General features: G+C 32.0%; 2 protein-coding genes across 2 annotated transcripts in view; one reads left to right on the top strand and one right to left on the bottom strand.

Annotated features, from left to right (window-relative positions):
- LOC142339444 (uncharacterized) overlaps positions 1–21,779 on the bottom strand; it is a 512,010-nt gene that overhangs the window by 196,051 nt on the left and 294,180 nt on the right. The window lies entirely within an intron of this gene.
- The window catches only part of LOC142340076 (uncharacterized), a 28,811-nt gene continuing 25,876 nt past the window's right edge, over positions 18,845–21,779 (top strand). The window contains exon 1 of the mRNA XM_075390488.1: positions 18,845–19,392. Coding sequence (XP_075246603.1) covers positions 18,949–19,392 — 444 coding nt within the window. The 5' untranslated portion in view covers positions 18,845–18,948. The remainder of the gene's footprint in view (positions 19,393–21,779) is intronic.

Genomic DNA, 21,779 nt, shown 5'->3' on the forward strand with positions numbered 1-21,779 from the left:
CTGCATACTAAATATTGATTGGGATTATTAAAGTGCACTTGCAAATGATTATGTCTGTCTCTATATGTTATGATTTCATTACATACAAAACATTGGGTTGGTTTACTTTGACACTCATCACAACTCCAACACCAAGCCTTATTTTTACATTTATCACATTTGGTACTAATCATTTTTATAGTATTGAAAAGCTATATTATAAATTTAAAAAAAAGGAATTTCCAAATGGATTAAAAAGATGTTTAGCTTGTAGAAAACAGGGTTATAGTATGGGTGAAATCATTAATCATGTAAAAAACCCAAATCATAATAAATTAATTATTTCATCCTATTCCAAGTATGTGTATAAACCTAAGAGAGTAATAGACTTTATAGAATACAACAAAAATATATTAGCTAAAGCAGAAACGCTAGAAGAAGCTGCTTTGGGTTTAAACAATAGCCCTGACCCTATGGTAAAAATAATGGCTGAGAAGATGATATATAATTTTTTAACTACTAAACCAGCGGATGTATTACATGAAATTACATGTATTACATGAACTATAATAAAAAAGTGAAAAGGACTAAGTCCATTCACAGATCATTATATAGTGTAATTGTAGAAGGAATTGACTTTCTATCATCATTAAGGGATAGTTCTAGAATTTGATAAGGATTAGATTTTGTTCTTTTCATGCGCTAGATCAAGAGTGGATGTAGTAGTAGTAGAAGTTTATTTACTTGTCATATTGTACCAATCATTTTATATTTTAAATATTTACCTATAAAAAGTAGTAATGGTTTCACTCTTATTTAATTACTTTTAAATTGTGTTTTTATTTATGTTTATGTTTATATTTATTTATATTTATATTATATTTGCATATAGTTTTACATTTTAGTTTTACATATAGTTTTACATATAGTTTTATAAATTATTATAGTATTAGGTATTTTAACCATATGGTTTAGTTTTTACTCCATCAACAATTCTTTTATCATCAAACGGTGATAATGCAAGCTTTTTCTCATTTACAATATTTATATCATGTTTAATTGATCTTAGTCTAAATTGTTCAACATATTTGCTTTCATTGTTAAACAATGCATTATAATAATCATCTCTGTTTAGTTGATGTTTTTGAGAAGATTTAGTTACACCTTTTGCTTTAAAAATGTGTTCTTTTGTTGTTTCAAAATAGTATACTTTTGGTGCTAAAAATATAGCTTGTGTTATGTATTCGTTTTTTAACTCATCTTTCATTTGTCCTAATTTACTTCCAATGTATTTTTTCATTTTGTTTGGGTCATCTTTTAGATGTATATGTACGCTATCTCTTTTCATGTAACAAAAGCTGAAATTATTATTATATATTTGTTTCAATACATTATACACAAATTCATAAATCTTAAGTTTACTAAGCTCTAATATTACAAATCCTATATAATTAAACTTATCTTGTTTAACAACACTTCTATAATTGTGTACTGCTGCGAGATTATTACTAAATATTGATGTTGATTTATATGTTGGTTTACCTGCTAGTTGTTTGTATCTATCTACTTTATTTACAATTTCTACATCTTGTCTATTTCTTACATTTTCTAAAGTTTTACCATAGAATGTGTTACTCATTAATTTATAAATTATTTCACCAAATTTATCATTATTTGCTTGAGCTTTTTCTCTTTTCCTTACATTATACTCTATATATGGTTTTAACCATTTAATTTTCTCATATTTGATTTTATTGACAATTGTTATATCTTCTAACTTAACACCATTGTTTAAATACCAATCAAGCATTCTTCCTTTTATAACATAGTTATTTTTATTGTGTAAGGTAAGCAATAATTTCTCTAATGGTTTGTATTTATTGCGTTTGTTTACTTCTTGATTATCAGTAAATTCTTCAGTATATGGTATTGAATTTTCTGGAAAATAAGGGAAGACTTCTGTTTTCTGTTTTAGGTCATTGTTATATTTAATATTTATTTCATACATTATACCAAAGTCCCCATCTTTAGTAGTTTCGTAAAGTAGGTCATTACATTTAATAAATTCACCTATAGGTAGATCTTCAACTATACATGATGGATACAATAAGTTAAAATCATAATATAATAGATAATCTTCTTGTGCTTGATGTGCTTCATTTTCTTTAGTTAATGAGCAATAGACCGTGTTATGTAATAATGTGCATAATTTATTTATTTTGTGATGTTCTGGTTGTGTATATCTATTCGATGGTTTAACATATCTATCACCAAGTATTGTAGCAATACCTCCTCTTATTCCTTTTTCAATCATGAGTAATATATCATATGTATCTTTTTGGTAATGTTTTAATCTTTGTTCTGTAAACTTTGAACCACATATCCATGATAAACCTGGTGATGAATATCTATAGCATGGATCCATTTTATATTCATTTATACATTTATCTCTAAATTTTTCAAATACATCTGACAGTAATCTTACATCTTGTTTTAGATACATAATCGTATAATCTGCAAAAGTTTTACAATTTTTGTCAAATACTTCTTTTGCTTTAATATAATCTTCATCTGCTATTCCCTCTTGTTTTAGTTTGGAACAGAATGTTTCTTGTGGAGGAAAATCAGTTGTTTTCATTTTATCTTCCTATTTTTCATCAACCCAATCATAAGGGTAAACTCCTTTTCTTTGGTTTCCACCTAATGTTTTTGCTACTACATCTAAACTTAGTGGTGTAAAAAATCTAAATGCATCTAATATTCTAATACATCCTATATCTAAAGAAAAGAACTCTTCTTCTGTTTTAGCTAACGCTTTCATCTTCAACTTTGTTATAGCTAATTCTTTAATGAAAAGATGTATGTCTTATTTGGATCCATTATAAAAGTATAGTGGAACAAAATTAGGTTTCTTAGAATTTAAATTACATATATTATGAGCAAATCTTCTAAATTTGCCATTAAAGTGGTCATGATCTCTTACTATGTCTTCACATAATTTTTTATTACAATAGAAACAATTAGTAGGTTCTCCAGTAACTGATTCTTCATCCATTATAATGTTTTCTTTCAGTAGTTTTTTAAGTTTATCTTCATATTTTATTATTGTGTTAGCTAAATGTTTACCACAATCTTTACCCATATAAGTAACTTCATGTTCTTCCATAAGATCGGGATAACTTGATTTAATTACAAGATTATAACAAAATGGTTTTTGGGTGTTTGATTCAGTGTTAAAACTTTCAAAATCACAATACATTGTAAAGGGAACTCTGTTTTTGAAACACCATTTATCAAATTTATGGTAATCATTATGCGAATAGATAATTTTTGTTGCTTTATGTTCTTCACACATTAATTTATGATTTTCTAATATTTGTTGTAATGAGTAGCTTGTTAGACAATTTAAACATGGATATGACATTCTATTCGAATTTATAATAATGGTGGATATATTAGTACATAATACATAGTGATTTTATATAATAAAAGATTGCACCCCTTATAATTATTATGAGATTTAAATATTATTCCTTTAATTCTTTTATCTTCATCTATTTCAAATATATTAAAATCTACATTATTCATTTTATGTAATTTTTTTTATATTATTATAGTTATATGGAAAATCAAAGGATGGAATAATAATTGAATTGAGATGATCTACATATTTAGATATTCTTTGTTTATCCTTTGCCACTGGAAACTTATATGCTAATATACACCAAATTATACACATATCATCATCATTATTCTTAACATTAATAATATATGGTGATTTAAAAGGTAACTTAATATATGATCCACCAGTTTAATTATAATACGAAATATGTAATGATCGAGATATTCTTCTTTGAATCATCCAACCAGATTCTCTTAATTCTGCCTCTTTTAATAATTTTTCTATTTCATTCAATAGTGATATATAAATACCTGCTGTATAAACTTGTGGAACAGTAGTAAGTCCTATAATAAACTTAGTTTCTCCTTTTTATATTCTATTTCTTCGAATAAATATATTTTTATTGGATTGTGAATAATAGAAGTTATGTTATTAAGAATATCTTCAAAGTTATCTTTACATCCATCATCTTTATTAAGAATTGATTTTATTTGTATAACAGAATTATTAAAACAAGTAGTAATATCATTGGGTAGTGTCTTGATATATTCATCTAATTTGTTCACCATATCTTGATTTTGATGTTTTTCCACTTTATGTTTATGCATTTTAGTTGAGTAATGTTTTTGAAGTGATTTATTAGTTTTAAACTCTCTGTTACATGTTTCACAAAATATATCCGTCATTTTTATTGGGAAAATTTTTAAAAAAATAATTTTTTCATTTTAAAAAATAAAATAAATGTTGGTTCCCCAATTTGTGAAATATTTTTAAATTAATTAAAAATCCTATATTTTTGGCGATATTTTAAAATTAGTTGAAATTCAATATTTTGCGATATTTTAAAATTCCTCAAAAAAAATTTTTAAATTTTTCGAATTTTAAAATATAATGAATAAATAAAAAAATAAAGATAAATGCAAAATAAAAATAAAATAGTGAAAAGTAAAAAAAATTGTGAGCATGAAATACTCGAAATAAAAATGAGCAATTATAAAAAATGGAAAACCATATAATCCAATTTAAAAATGAGGTCGTATATGCAAAAAACCAAAAAAAAAATTTCTCAAAATTGAACTATTTGATCAATTTTAAAAATATAGTGAATGAATAAAAAAATAGAGATAATTGCGAAAAAAAAAATAAAAGTGAAAAAGTAAAAAAAACGAGCAAGAATACTCAAAATAAAAAAATTAGCAATTATAAAAAATAAAAAACCACATAAATCATTTTTAAAATGTGGATACACCAGTAAAAAAAGTAAAAAAATAAATTTCTCAAAAAATAAACTATTCAATCTATTTTTAAAATATAGTAAATAAATAAAAATAGAGATAATTGCAAAATGAAAAAAAGAGTGAAAAAGTGTGAAATGAAGAGCATAAAATACTCGAAATAAAAAAAATGAGCTATTTCAGTCAAATTTTAAACCATATAAATTAATTTGAAAATGGGGCCATACAAGCGAAAAAAAGCAAAAAATATAAATTACTCAAAATTGAACAATTCGATCGATTTTTAAAGGTATAGAAAAATTGTTCGCTATAGAGTAATTAAAGGTATAGAGTAAGGTATAGAATAAAAAAATTTCTCAAAATTGAACTATTTGATCAGTTTTAAGAATATAGTGAATGAATAAAAAAATAGAGATAATTGCGAAAATAAAAATAAAAGTGAAAAAGTGAAAATAACGAGCAAGAATACTCAAAATGAAAAAATTAGCAATTATAAAAAATAAAAAACCACATAAATCATTTTTAAAATGTGGATACACCAGTAAAAAAAGTAAAATTATAAATTTCTCAAAAAATAAACTATTCAATCTATTTTTAAAATATAGTAAATAAATAAAAATAGAGATAATTGCAAAATAAAAATAAAAAGAGTGAAAAAGTGTGAAATGAAGAGCATAAAATACTCGAAATAAAAAAAATGAGCTATTTCAATCAAATTTTAAACCATATAAATTAATTTGAAAATGGGGCCATACAAGCGAAAAAAGCAAAAAATATAAATTACTCAAAATTGAACAATTCGATCGATTTTTAAAGGTATAGAGTAATTGTAAAATATGGTAACACAGCGAAAAATTGAGCGACTGCGAATTGCGCTGGGTTCCACATTTTACAATTTTTGTTAGGTTATGATCACAGTTCGGAACTCCCCATTACATAGCAAAAAGCAGATTTGCTCGAGTATATATATAATGGGCAAATCGCCAAATTACGCATGTATTTTACGCATATTTATAGAGATCAGGAAAGTAAGCGATTGTGAAAAAGGTGCGAAGCAAATTTTTTTGTATAAAGGTCGATAATTTTCGCATTTTACAGTGTGGGCAATCTAGCGACAAGTGTAATTGACTCTTATCCTTAGGTCTCGTCGCCGATTTTAATCAAACCTTTTGATTTTGGGAATTAGTCGCCAATTGGTGCTCAAATTTACAGCCAGAAATAGCGATGAAGGAACGACATTTTGGTTGTTGATATTCGCATTGTCGTCAATTTCGGCAAATTTGCTAAAATACGAAAAACCAACGAAATGCCCCTTCACCAGGTTAAGATAGATACACCCGTAACTGATATTTTCACATCTTTGCGGTTGTTAAAACTAAGTAATTGAGAAATGCTGAGCAACTGGCTCACTGCAATTGTTTATGCAAATCAACAAATTCTCAAAATATTTTTTGTGATAATTGAGCTTTAAATTGATCGCATATTCCATTTATCATTGGATATCTAAAACAGAACTGCAGATTATTCAAAAAATACGCTTGGGGTTTGTTATCAAAGCAAAAGCGTCAAAAATGTGATCACAAACCAGACGTTGATATTTATCAAGGCAAGTCCTTTGTTTCAGACTCATTGATAGTTTGTTTTTCTTTATTGTCCCTGTAATTGACTGTCTTGTGCAACTGCGTTGAAAAACTCCAGTGTAATTTTTCTTGATCTTGTATGGTCCAAGCAGAACTCAAAATTTGTGATTGTCTCTCCAAGTATAGACGATAACTTCTGACTGCACGAAGTTTGGGAGAAAAAAGTTTTGAAGCTGGGGATCCTGCAGCGCCCTAACAACAGCGAACTCCGCAACATTATCTGAACAGTTGCAAAGTTTTTTTCAAGCAAAGTTTTTTTTCATCCGACCAAACAAAAATTGTAAAATGGAGCTACAGGCCCAAAGCCATCGGCAAATTTTGAAATTACGTTTATTTGATTTTGTTTTTGGGTCTCACGAAAGTAACACTAAACTGGAATCACAGGTCTTCTTCGCGTTAAGGTTGCACAAAAAGTGTTGGTCACATACATGACACAGTAGAAAATTGACCGCGTTAAAGTAGGGTAAAAATTTCTGGTTGCACAAAAAAAAGCTGCACAAATGTCTGATAAGAGGTAATTTCGTTCTGGCAATTTCTGAGCAGAGATTGAATTTTGAAGATAGTCTGATTATAGGTGTCCTGAGTGTGGAACCCTAACATGGGGATCTAATGTCAAATTACTCAAATTTGAAAAAAATTGGGCGTTAAACGCGGTCAAACACGATGAATGATATTTAACTCTGTCATCTGTAACATCAAATCTTCATATTTAATCTAAAATTAATTTTACGATTGCTTATTCTGGATTTAGACACGAGTGAGTATTTCTTTTTTTCAGTCAAAACAGTGCGTTGTTGACTATTAGATTCCTTATCTTAAAGAAGATATGCTGTGGAATGATGAAGATTTGGGTGGACAACAAAAACAATATCTTTTTTGTGTTGTACGTGCCTGAACAAAAACTGGCATCACCGACAAATATGACGGATAGTTTAGTTTGAGCAGACTATTAACGTCTTGAAACTTTCTCCTTGTAGCGCTCTAAAGATGACAAAAACAATATACTGTGATTTACGTCCTGATCTTGATCAACTACCAGCCACGTTTGTTTGATCTCGTGAACTGCAGGTAATGAACTTCAGCAAAACAATTACAATTCACGCTCATTGATGAAAAACTTCCGGTTCCTGATTCTCTCACAAGCTCCTGATTTTGCCCCCAAAATTTATATCTTCTGTTTTTAACCTTTAAAAAATTATACTGATCCAGCCTACGGTAAAAAAAATGCCAAGAGAAGCATTTCTAGTTTCGAGAAGGAAATATAAATTTTGTGAAATCTAAATTTCATCAGATGAGTTCATTTTCAGAGACACACTCAGATAGCTTAACAAATGGAGAAAATTAAACTGATTAATAGATCAATTTTTTTCCTTGAAAAACGAAGGGCAACAGACGACACGGAAGCAGGAAATTAAGATAAATACAATAGCTTCACAGAAAAACCACCGAAATATCCCTCAGCAAGTTAAAATATATGTTTCCGTAACTGATAATTTTAAATCTTCGTGGTGGAATATAAGAACTCAAAAATTGAAAAAGGATGAAAAAACGCCTCCCTGCTATTGTTTATACATATCAACAAATTTCAAATTTTTTTGTGATAATAGAGCTGTAAATTGTTCGCAGATTCCATTTATCTTTGGCTACCTAAAACAGAATAGCATATTATTCAGAAAATACTTTCAGTGTTTGTTATCACAACGCCAATAATGTGATCATAAACAAAATTTTGATATTTATCAAGGCAAGTTCTTTGTTTCAGACTCATTGATAGTTTGTTTTTCTTTATTGTCCCTGTAATTGACTGTCTTGCGCAACTGCGTTGAAAAACTCCAGTGTAATTTCTCTTGATCTGGTATAGTCCAGGCATAGCTTAAACATTGTGATTGTCTGTCCAAGTATAGCCGGTGGTAATTGGGCGCGCAAAAGTTCGTAGAAAAAAGTTTGCAATCTGGCGATTCTTCAGCGCACAGACAACAACAATTTCTGCAACGTTATCTGAACTGCTGCAAATTTTTTTAGAACGCAGTTGGGAAGATGAACATGTTGTTTGTCGCTTTTTGATCATCCAAACCACACAAAAGATAGTAAAATGGAGCTACAGACCAAAAACGTCAGCAACTTTCGAATTTTTGTTTATTTGATTTTGTTTCTTGGTCGCACGAAAGTAACACTGAAGTCGCATCACAGGTCTGCTTCGCATCAAAGTCAACCAAAATGTATTGGTCACACAAATGTCGCACTAAAAATTGATCGTGTGAAAGTCGCGTAAGAATTTTTGGTCGCACAAAAGTCTCACAAATAAAATGCTTGCTCAAAAGACTGATCACTGATTTTTCTTGCTCTGGCACGTTTTTAGCGGAGATTGAACTCTGAAAATAGTCTGAACAGAGGTGGTTTGAATGTGTGACCTTAAAATGGGGACCGTTGATTTATGATGCTGCTCTGAGGGCGTGCCAGCGATGTTTATGGATTTGTAGGAAAAACCTATTAACCACTCTGACCTAAACAAACTATTTTTTTGCCTTTACATTTGCCTATAACTGTCAGTTTTAATGTTAGCACAATTCTCTTCACTGGCCATTCGTGAACTACAGTGACAACAATCAAATTTTGACTTAACGTCAATTTGTTGGCAGTTGAAAAAATTGGGCGTCGAAAGCGGTCAAACACGGCGAATGATCATTAATTCTGTCAACCGTAACTTCAAATTTTCAAATTTAATCTGAAATAAATTTTACTAGGGCGTTTTCTGAGATTATTCACGAGTGAGAATTAATTTTGTTTCGGTCTAATCATAGCGTTGTTGACTGTTGGATTATTTAGTACCGCTGGACGTAGAAATATTTAACAGCTGTGATATTGTGAAAAGTCTAAAAAATTGGAAGCGTTGAAAAACTTAAGATTCAGGCTATCACTCCCAGTGAATTAGAACAGTCACTGAAAAATAGGTATTGAGCTATCCATTTTTCAAGAATCTTTCATTTTTATCGCTTCTGTTTTCCTACGCAAATGGGGCGGGACAATAACTTGTGCAATTTTCTTTCAGAATTCTTCTCATAGGTTTTGAATGAACGACGTTTTTCATAAGCCTTTGCACTAGATTTTTGTTTTTTCATCAATGCATGGTTTTTAAATTGTTTGAATTTTTGCCGAATACTGTTTAAGCAACGCAAAAAATAGTTCTCTTATAATCAACAATTCGAATATATCTTAATTACCAGCATTTTTTTTACCATGCAAGACAGAGTTTATTCATGTTGCAAGTTAAGCTGATAGTTCATACAAAGAATCATTGCGACAAAGTTACTGAATTACACCTATGTTATAATTAAGTTTTATATCTGTGCTGTCATTTTTGGCAGTGTATTTAACCTTTAAAAAATTATACTGATCCAGCCTACGGTAAAAAAAATGCCAAGAGAAGCATTTCTAGTTCCGAGAAGGAAATATAAATTTTGTGAAATCTAAATTTCATCAGATGAGTTCATTTTCAGAGACACACTCAGATAGCTTAAAAAATGGAGAAAATTAAACTGATTAATAGATCAATTTTTTTCCTTGAAAAACGAAGGGCAACAGACGACACGGAAGTAGGAAATTAAGATAAATACAATAGCTTCACAGAAAAACCACCGAAATATCCCTCAGCAAGTTAAAATATATGTTTCCGTAACTGATAATTTTAAATCTTCGTGGTGGAATATAAGAACTCAAAAATTCAAAAAGGATGAAAAAACGCCTCCCTGCTATTGTTTAAACATATCAACAAATTTCAAATTTTTTTGTGATAATAGAGCTGTAAATTGTTCGCAGATTCCATTTATCTTTGGCTACCTAAAACAGAATAGCATATTATTCAGAAAATACTTTCAGTGTTTGTTATCACAACGCCAATAATGTGATCATAAACAAAATTTTGATATTTATCAAGGCAAGTTCTTTGTTTCAGACTCATTGATAGTTTGTTTTTCTTTATTGTCCCTGTAATTGACTGTCTCGTGCAACTGCGTTGAAAAACTCCAGTATAATTTCTCTTGATCTGGTATAGTCCAGGCATAGCTTAAACATTGTGATTGTCTGTCCAAGTATAGCCGGTGGTAATTGGGCGCCCAAAAGTTCGTAGAAAAAAGTTTGCAATCTGGGGATTCTTCAGCGCACAGACAACAACAACTTCTGCAACGTTATCTGAACTGCTGCAAATTTTTTTAGAACGCAGTTGGGAAGATGAACATGTTGGTTGTTGCTTTTTGATCATCCAAACCACACAAAAGATAGTAAAATGGAGCTACAGACCAAAACATCAGCAATTTTTGAATTTTTGTTTATTTGATTTTGTTTCTTGGTCGCACGAAAGTAACACTGAAGTCGCATCACAGGTCTGCTTCGCATTAAAGTCAACCAAAATGTATTGGTCACACAAATGTTGCACTAAAAATTGATCGTGTGAAAGTCGCGTAAGGATTTTTAGTCGCACAAAAGTCTCACAAATAAAATGCTTGCTCAAAAGACTGATCACTGATTTTTTTTTGCTCTGGCACGTTTTTAGCGGAGATTGAACTCTGAAAATAGTCTGAACAGAAGTGGTTTGAATGTGTGACCTTAAAATGGGGACCGTTGATTTATGATGCTGCTCTGAGGGCGTGCCAGCGATGTTTATGGATTTGTAGGAAAAACCTATTAACCACTCTGACCTAAACAAACTATTTTTTTGCCTTTACATTTGCCTATAACTGTCAGTTTTAATGTTAGCACAATTCACTTCACTGGCCATTCGTGAACTACTGTGACAACAATCAAATTTTGACTTAACGTCAATTTGTTACCAGTTGAAAAAAATGGGCGTCGAAAGCGGTCAAACACGGCGAATGATCATTAATTCTGTCACCCGAACTTCAAATCTTCAAATTTAATCTGAAATAAATTTTACTAGGGCGTTTTCTGAGATTATTCACGAGTGAAAATTAATTTTGTTTCGGTCTAATCATAGCGTTGTTGACTGTTGGATTATTTAGTACCGCTGGACGTAGAAATATTTAACAGCTGTGATATTGTGAAAAGTCTAAAAAATTGGAGGCGTTGAAAAACTTAAGATTCAGGCTATCACTCCCAGTGAATTAGAACAGTCACTGAAAAATAGGTATTGAGCTATCCATTTTTCAAGAATTTTTCAATTTTATCGCTTCTGTTTTCCTACGCAAATGGGGCGGGACAATAACTTGTGCCATTTTCTTTCAGAATTCTTCTCATAGGTTTTGAATGAACGACGTTTTTCATAAGCCTTTGCACTAGATTTTTGTTTTTTCATCAATGCATGGTTTTTAAATTGTTTGAATTTTTGCCGAATACTGTTTAAGCAACGCAAAAAATAGTTCTCTTATAATCAACAATTCGAATATATCTTAATTACCAGCATTTTTTTAACCATGCAAGACAGAGTTTATTCATGTTGCAAGTTAAGCTGATAGTTCATACAAAGAATCATTGCGACAAAGTTACTGAATTACACCTATATTATAATTAATTTTTATATCTGTGCTGTCATTTTTGGCAGTGTATTTAACAGCGAGAGTGTTATTTCGACTTCAACTGACACAAAATATTTCAAAACGTCCGATAGTGTCGTTCATACACAACTCCGGCTCCAAGCAAAATTGAGTAATGCTACATCATTGGACAGTGGCGAAATCTACCATCTTTCAACACTTCAAAAAAGCAGCGAGATAGAGCCCTTCCCAGAGTCACTCTACGACAATAATCGACTTTCGGTGTCATCAGTTGCTCATCGACGCATTTCAATTGACAGCCGAAGTGATGCATATAATATGACTGACAGTGGAAACCCGCGACTACAGGACTATATAAGACTGATGGTTAGTTCAAAAATCGCAGAACAAAACTTTACTGGTAGAATGCCGGAAGAGTTTAACCGACCGCGCAATCGGTTTAACAATTAGAATCAAATATGCCAAAACAATCAGATCAAAAAAGGAAAAGACTAGTAGTTTAGTGGTTGGAGTACTTATGGGTAGGGTTCAGATTGAGTCAAAATTAAACTAGTGAAAAATTGTCGCAACATAGCTGAAAGTCTGCAGAAATGCGAAGTATGGCACAAACTTAAATCCCTAAAAACAGTTTTTACCATATTGAAACTAATAAATTATTTCATGTTCAAGATTCGCAATTATTGGTTCCAGAAAATTTAACAGATAATATTTAAAACTGGGAACTTTATTAATTTATCATTTATTCGTGAGAATTTCAAACGATCATGGCTGTTTTACACCTTTTAAACATTCATATTCTTTATTTCATTGTTGTGGGGGGGGGGGGGGGAACTTCAGCTATTGATAACTTTGAATAAGGCAACAAAAACAGTTCAATTGTGGAATACATCAAAAGTTGGCGTGGATATTTTTCTGGGTCGTATTCTTTGGGAAATCAGGAAAAGGCAAACAATAGGAGCTTTAATTGAGTCACTAATTTTCACTTACTTAAAAGAATGTGACATGACCATTAAAAAATTTCATAAAATTGCATTTTTGTTATAATTTCACTTTTTTCATCTTTTGAAATTCTGACTTTTTAATTGTTACTCATAGTATAGGTTTGGGACAAACAAAGCTTAATCGAATTGTTTTATCCATTGTCAATAAAATCACGCTATTGTATATAAAGATGTCAAAAAAAACCAGCGTTTATTTTTCAGACAATTCAAAGTTAGCTCAATTTTGCTTCAATATCACAAAACCTCTGTTTTTTTTTCTATTGTATCCGCCTTTTTTTCTCACTTTTAACTAAGTATGAAAAAAAATTGAAAACAAAAATTTCTATTTAAATTTTCGAGTCAGTTTTATATGAAGAATGGTTACCGATTGCACCATACACGACGTGATTGATATCCCCAAATTTAAGGAAAGTTTGAAAAATTTTTAAAAAAAGGGTAGCCACTAACTTAAGTTGAGATGCTATCACAGAGTCGACAAAAGCAAAACTTCAGCAAAACTTTGGCAGGACATAAGTCCAAAGAAACATTCAAGATTTTTTTTAGTTTCAAAATCTTTCCAATAAAATTTACAGGGCTTTCAGTCATACTTGTTACGCGGTTTTGCAAATAACTTCAGCCTAAAAATTATGGTTTCCTCAGTTTTTCAGCAGTTCAGTTCTAATTGGGAAAATGGGCACCCTTGCTACTGATTTGAATCTCAACATTCAACTTCGAATCCGCTCTATATGAGCATTGAAAAAACGAAACAATAGATTTGACATTGCTGACCTTGCTCAAACGTTTTTTTTTCAAATTACAATTAAATTTTGTTTGAGTTTCTACTAAATAAAAACCTTTTCCCTTGCAAAAAACGATGAGCGAGGAAGCATTCAGAAACAATTAATAAATGAACGGAGATCGTAAGAGTATATTGTAAAATTACTGCTTCTATTGATTCTAGGTTGTCGGGGAATCCGGTAATGAAAGTATAGACTATCAGGCATCAGCTTCTAATCAACCGACCGTCGTCTCATTTACAACGAGGTAGTGAAAGTGACACCAATTATGCACAGCCAATTTACGAGGACGCCGAATATCGCGGACCTTCCGTTGGTTATTACAGCCGGGATGATACAGATTGAAGGTCACAGATATATATTATCAGTAGGTCTGATCAAAAGTCATTTTAGTCAACGACGTGGGTCTGCTGACCAACGGTTGTTCAGGAGGCCCAACACAAAGTGATCAGAGACTAAAGACTCGGCAAATATTTGATTGTGTCCACAAGAATTTCTAGTTGTGCCTAAATTAAACATTTTTATTTGAAGTAATATAAATTATTATTTATCATTATAATTGCTTTGTCGACTAAAAACTAGAATAGTGACACTTAAAAACTAATATGTTGAATTTTTCTCTAATAAGAATGTAGTGATAATTAAACAATTGTGATAATTAAAATTTTTGTAGCCTATGAGTCGATTTATTATACAGAATCGAGGTACCTGTTGAGCGATTAGATTATGGTGTTATCAGGACTGAATTTTTGGTTCAACCAAAGTCAGAAAGTCCAGCCTGTACAGTAAACTGTTCGCATCAACGGAGTACTTCGCTCTGGAAAATGATTGGGACAAAGAGCACCAAAGTCTGGACACAAGTAACATTGAACTCTCGTGTTAATGTTAACCTGTAAACTGGCAAAAATTGCGGCAAGATTGCTGTAGATTTTATGAGAAATAAATTCGTCGATGAAGGTTAGGTTATGATCACAGTTCGGAACTCTACATTACATAGTAAAAAGCACATTTGCTCGAGTATATATATATTGGGCAAATCGCTAAATTACGCATGTATTTTACGCATATTTTGAGAGATCAGGAAAATAAGCGATTGTGAAAAAGGTGCGAAGCAAAAATTTTTGTATATAGGTCGATAGTTTTCGCATTTTACAGTGTGGGCAGTCTAGCGACAAGTGTAATTGACTCTTATCCTGAGGTCTCGTCGCCGATTTTAATCAAACCTTTTGATTTTGGGAATTAGTCGCCAATTGGTGCTCAAATTTACAGCCAGAAATAGCGATGAAAGAACGACATTTTGGTTGTTGATATTCGCATTGTCGTCAATTTCGGCAAATTTGCTAAAATACGAAAAACCAACGAAATGCCCCTTCACCAGGTTAAGATAGATACACCCGTAACTGATATTTTCACATCTTTGCGGTTGTTAAAACTAAGTAATTGAGAAATGCTGAGCAACTGGCTCACTGCAATTGTTTATGCAAATCAACAAATTTTCAAAATATTTTTTGTGATAATTGAGCTTTAAATTGATCGCATATTCCATTTATCATTGGATATCTAAAACAGAACTGCACATTATTCAGAAAATACGCTTGGGGTTTGTTATCAAAGCAAAAGCGTCAGAAATGTGATCACAAACAAGACGTTGATATTTATCAAGGCAAGTCCTTTGTTTCAGACTCATTGATAGTTTGTTTTTCTTTATTGTCCCTGTAATTGACTGTCTTGTGCAACTGCGTTGAAAAACTCCAGTGTAATTTTTCTTGATCTGGTATGGTCCAAGCAGAACTCAAAATTTGTGATTGTCTCTCCAAGTATAGACGATAACTTCTGACTGCACGAAGTTTGGGAGAAAAAAAGTTTTGAAGCTGGGGATTCTGCAGCGCCCGAACAACAGCGAACTCCGCAACATTATCTGAACGGCTGCAAAGTTTTTTTCTAGCACGCATTTGGGAAAGGGAAACTGTTGGTTGTCGCTACTTGATCATCCGACCAAACAAAAATTGTAAAATGGAACTACAGGCCCAAAGCCATCGGCAAATTTTGAAATTACGTTTATTTGATTTTGTTTTTGGATCTCACGAAAGTAACACTAAACTGGAATCACAGGTCTTCTTCGCGTTAAGGTTGCACAAACAGCGTTGGTCACATACATGACACAGTAGAAATTTGACCGCGTTAAAGTCGGGTAAAAAATTCTGGTTGCACAGAAAAATGCTGCACAAATGTCTAATAAGAGGTAATTTCGTTCTGGCACTTTCTGAGCAGAGATTGAGTTTTGAAGATAGTCTGAACATAGGCGTCCTGAGTGTGGAACCCTAACATGGGGATCTAATGTCAATTTATTCAGATTGGAAAAAACTGGGCGTCAAATGCGGTCAAACAAGATGAATGATACTTAACTCTGTCATCTGTAACATCAAATCTTCATATTTAATCTGAAATTAATTTTACGAGGGCGTTTTCTGGATTTAGTCACGAGTGAGTATTTCTTTTTTTCAGTCAAAACAGTGCGTTGTTGACTATTAGATTACTTAACTTAAAGAAGATATGCTGTGGTCTGATGAAGGTTTGGGTGGACAACAAAAACAATATCTTTTTTGTGTTGTACGTGCCTGAACAAAAACTGGCATCACCGACAAATATGACGGATAGTTTAGTTTGAGCAGATTATTAACGTCTCAAAACTTTCTCCTTGTAGCGCTCTAAGGATGACAAAAACAATATACTGTGATTTACGTCTTGATCTTGATCAACTACCAGCCACGTTTGTTTGATCTCGTGAACTGCAGGTAATGAACTTCAGCAAAACAATTACAATTCACGCTCAATGATGAAAAACTTCCGTTTTCTGATTCTCTCACAAGCTCCTGATTTCGCCCCCAAAATTTATATCTTCTGTTTTTAACCTTCAAAAAATTATACTGATCCAGCCTACGTTAAAAAATGCCAAGAGAAGCATTTCTAGTTTCGAGAAGGAAATATAAATTTTGTGAAATCTAAATTTCATCAGATGAGTTCATTTTCAGAGACACACTCAGATAGCTAAAAAAGTGGAGAAATTTAAAATGATTAATAGATCAATTTTTTTCCTTGAAAAACGAAGGGCAACAGACGACACGGAAGTAGGAAATTAAGATAAATACAATAGCTTCATAGAAAAACCACCGAAATATCCATCAGCAAGTTAAAATATATGTTTCCGTAACTGATAACTTTAAATCTTCCTGGTGGAATATAAGAACTCAAAAATTGAAAAAGGATGAAAAAACGCCTCCCTGCTATTGTTTAAACATATCAACAAATTTCAAATATTTTTGTGATAATAGAGCTGTAAAATGTTCGCAAATTCCATTTATCTTTGGCTACCTAAAACAGAATAGCAGATTATTCAGAAAATACTTTCAGTGTTTGTTATCACAACGCCAATAATGTGATCATAAACAAAATTTTGATATTTATCAAGGCAAGTCCGCTGTTTCAGACTCATTGATAGTTTGTTTTTTTTGGTCCCTGTAATTGACTGTCTTGTGCAACAAAGTTGAATAACTCAAGTGAAATTTGTTTTCATCTGGTATAGTCCAGGCATAGCTTAAACATTGTGATCGTCTGTCCAAGTATAGCCGGTGGTAATTGGGCGCCCAAAAGTTCGCAGAAAAAAGTTTGCAATCTGTGGGATTCTTCAGCGCACAGACAACAACAATTTCTGCAACGTTATCTGAACTGCTGCAAATTTTTTTAGAACGCAGTTGGGAAGATGAACATGTTGGTTGTCGCTTTTTGATCATCCAAACCACACAAAAGATAGTAAAATGGAGCTACAGACCAAAAACATCAGCAACTTTTGAATTTTTGTTTATTTGATTTTGTTTCTTGGTCGCGCGAAAGTAACACTGAAGTCGCATCACAGGTCTGCTTCGCATTAAAGTCAACCAAAATGTATTGGTCACACAAATGTCGCACTAAAAATTGATCGTGTGAAAGTCGCGTAAGATTTTTGGTCGCACAAAAGTCTCACAAATAAAATGCTTGCTCACAAGACTGATCACTGATTTTTTTTGCTCTGGCACGTTTTTAGCGGAGATTGAACTCTGAAAATAGTCTGAACAGAGGTGGTTTGAATGTGTGACCTTAAAATGGGGACCGTTGATTTATGATGCTGCTCTGAGGGCGTGCCAGCGATGTTTATGGATTTGTAGGAAAAACCTATTAACCACTCTGACCTAAACAAACTATTTTTTTGCCTTTACATTTGCCTATAACTGTCAGTTTTAATGTTAGCACAATTCTCTTCACTGGCCATTCGTGAACTACAGTGACAACAATCAAATTTTGACTTAACGTCAATTTCATCCCAGTTGAAAAAATTGGGCGTCGAAAGCGGTCAAACACGGCGAATGATCATTAATTCTGTCAACCATAACTTCAAATCTTCAAATTTAATCTGAAATAAATTTTACTAGGGCGTTTTCTGAGATTAATCACGAGTGAGAATTAGTTTTGTTTCGGTCTAATCATTGCATTGTTGACTGTTGGATTCTTTAGTACCGCTGGACGTAGAAATATTTAACAGCTGTGATATCGTGAAAAATCTAAAAAATTGGAAGCGTTGAAAAACTTAAGACTCAGGTTATCACTCTCAGTGAATTAGAATAGTCACTGAAAAATAGGTATTGAGTTATCCATTTTTCAAGAAGCTTTCAATTTTATCGCTTCTGTTTTCCTACGCAAATGGGGCGGGACAATAACTTGTGCCATTTTCTTTCAGAATTCTTCTCATAGGTTTTGAATGAACGACGTTTTTCATAAGCCTTTGCACTAGATTTTTTGTTTTTTCATCAATGCATGGTTTTTAAATTGTTTGAATTATTGCCAAATACTGTTTAAGCAACGTAAAAAAAATAGTTCTCTTATAATCAACAATTCGAATATATCTTAATTACCATTTTTTTAACCATGCAAGACAGAGTTTATTCATGTTGCAAGTTAAGCTGATAGTTCATAAAAAGAATCATTGCAACGAATTTACTGAATTACACGTAAATTATAATTAAATTTTATATCTGTGTTGTCATTTTTGCACTCCGGTAGTTTAAAACCTCTCACTTAAAAGTTAATCTCAAATAAAAAAAATTGAATGACACACGTAATACAAAAACTTTAGTTATTTAGTTACAATTATAACATGAATCTTGAAGTGAACAACCGTCCATTTTGGGACGATGCTCCTCCCGCCCCAAGTAGAGGCTCGACCGTGACGTCAGACCCACCAATTATTGAAATTACGGAGCCCGATGCGAGAGACGGCAGTGTATTTAACAGCGAGAGTGTTATTTCGACTTCAACTGACACAAAGTGCTTCAAAACGGCCGATGGTGTCGTTCATACACAAGTTCGGCTCCAAGCAAAATTGAGTAATGCTACATCATTGGACAGTGGCGAAATCTGCCATCTTTCAACACTTCAAAGAGGCAGCGAGATAGAACCCTTCCCAGAGTCACTCTACGACAATAATCGACTTTCGGTGCCATCAGTTGCTCATCGACGCATTTCAATTGACAGCCGAAGTGATGCATATAATATGACTGACAGTGGAAACCCGCGACTACAGGACTACATAAGACTAATGGTTAGTTCGAAAATCGCAGAACAAAACTTCACTGGTAGAATGCCGGAAGAGTTTAACCGACCGCGCAATCGGTTTAACAATTAGAATCAAATATGCCAAAACAATCAGATCGAAAAAAGGAAAAGGCTAGGAGTAGTTTAGTGGTTGGAGTACTTAGGGGTAGGGTTCAGATTGAGTCAAAATAAAAATAGTGAAAAAATTGTCGCAAAATAGCCGAAAGTCCGCAGAAATGAACCGAAGTATGGCACAAACTTAAATCCCTAAAAATAGTTTTTACCATATAAAAACTAATAAATTATTTCATGTTCAAGAATCGCAATTATTAGTTCCAGAAAAATTTAACAGATAATATTTAAAACTGGGAACTTTATTAATGGATCCTTTATTCGTGAGAATTTCAAACGATAATGGCTGTTTTATACCGTTTAAACATTCATATTCTTTGTATTATTGCAGTGGGGGGGGGACTTCAGCTATTGATAACTTTAAATGAGGCAACAAAAACAGTTCAATTGTGGAATGCATCAAAAATTGGGGTGGATATTTTTCTAGGTCGTATTCACTAGGGAAAACAGGAAAAGGCGAAGAATAGGAGCTTTGAGTCACTAATTCTCGCTCACTTAAAAGAATGTGACATGACCATTTTTTGAAATTCTGACTTTTTATTTGTTACTCATAGTATAGGTTTGGGACAAACAAAAATTAATCAAACTGTTTTATCCATTGTCATTAAAATCTCGGTATTGTATATAAAGATGTCAAAAACAAAACCAGCGTTTATTTTTCAGACAATTCAAAGTTTGCTCAATTTTGCTTCAATATCACAAAACTTCAGTTTTTTTTTCTATTGTATCTGCATTTTTTTCTCACTTTTATCTAAGTATGAAAACAAAATGAAAAACAAATTTTCTATATATAATTACAAGTCAGTTTTATAAGAAGAATGATTACCGATTGCTCCATACGCGAAGTGATTGATGTCCCCAAACTTAAAGAAAGTTTGAAAATTTTTTAAAAAACGGTAGCCACTAACTTAAGTTCAGATGCTATCAAAGATTCGACGAAAACAAAACATCAGCAGAACCTTGGCAGGACTTAAGTCCGAAAAAACATTCAAGAATATTTTTTTTCTTTTCAATATTTTTCCAATAAAATTTTTAAAGTCACTTTACAGGGCTTTCAGTCATACTGGTTACGCAGTTTTGCAAAGTAACCTAAAAATTATGGTTTCCTCATTTTTTCAGCAGTCCAGTTACAATTGTTAAAAGCGGCACCCTTGTTACTGGTTTGAATCTAAACTTTCAGTTTCATATCCGCTCTACTTGAACATTGAAAAAAAATGAGACAATAGATTTAACATAACTGACCTTGCTCAAACGTTTTTTTTTCAAAGTACAATTAAATTGTGTTTGAGTTTCTACTAGATAAAAACCTTTTTCCTTGCGAAAAACGATGAGCAATGTAGCATTTCAGAAACAATTAAAAAATGAACGGAGAACGTAAGAGTACATTGCCTCAAGTGAACTAAAACTACTGCTTCTATGTACAATGAATATTGTACTTCCGACAAAAACACATAATTTTTGAAAATTTCTAAATTTTGCGTTTTCAAGAACTTTTCAGCAAAGGCCTTAAAGCTTTTTTTTCCACAAACATATCTTAGATCCTAACTTCGGGGGGCAAAAATTTCTCTGATAAAAAATGTTATACAAATCAACTCTTGCAAAAATAAAACGGGTAAAAAACAGGAATGGCTCATTACGAGTTGTTTGACCCAAAGCGAATAAAACTATTCTGTGCTGTGAACTCTGCTTACGTTTTCTCCCTCATGCGTTATTGTGTGTCTTACTCATGGAAAGCATTGTTCACAAGGATTAAATAAGACCAGATGTATTGTGATTCATTTACGAATGAATGCAAATTTCCACCTTAAATTTGATTTGAATCTCCCCTAATGCTGATAAACGCCAAAACAGATTATTTTGAACCTTATGCTCCAAATGTTATTGTAACAACTGACTCATAAAAAGAAACAAGTTTCATGACATAGCCCCAGCAGTTAAAATATTGCAGTTTTGTAAAAGCAGCTTAATACCTACAGTTTTGATTTAATGCCTTTTATGGAAAAGAACATTTTTTGCAATCTTTTTGAAAACTAACCATTCGATGGCTGAAAAATTTTCGAATTCTGTGATTTGTTTTTATTTGCCAAAATGTTGCGAAAGTTCTTTTCGAAAAGCAATTGATACCCTGAAATTGAAAAATAGGAAAAATTAAATGTGAAAAGTACTGACCTTCGGCTGTAAGGACATTTTACAAAATTTACACATTTTAATTTTTCCTTCTCATTTTTAAGATTCAATTGTCGTGGCTGACCTTACTAGTTC

This window comes from Convolutriloba macropyga, chromosome 5 (genome assembly GCF_964194025.1).
Source record: "Convolutriloba macropyga chromosome 5, txConMacr16.3, whole genome shotgun sequence".
NCBI classification, from domain to species: domain Eukaryota; kingdom Metazoa; phylum Xenacoelomorpha; order Acoela; family Convolutidae; genus Convolutriloba; species Convolutriloba macropyga.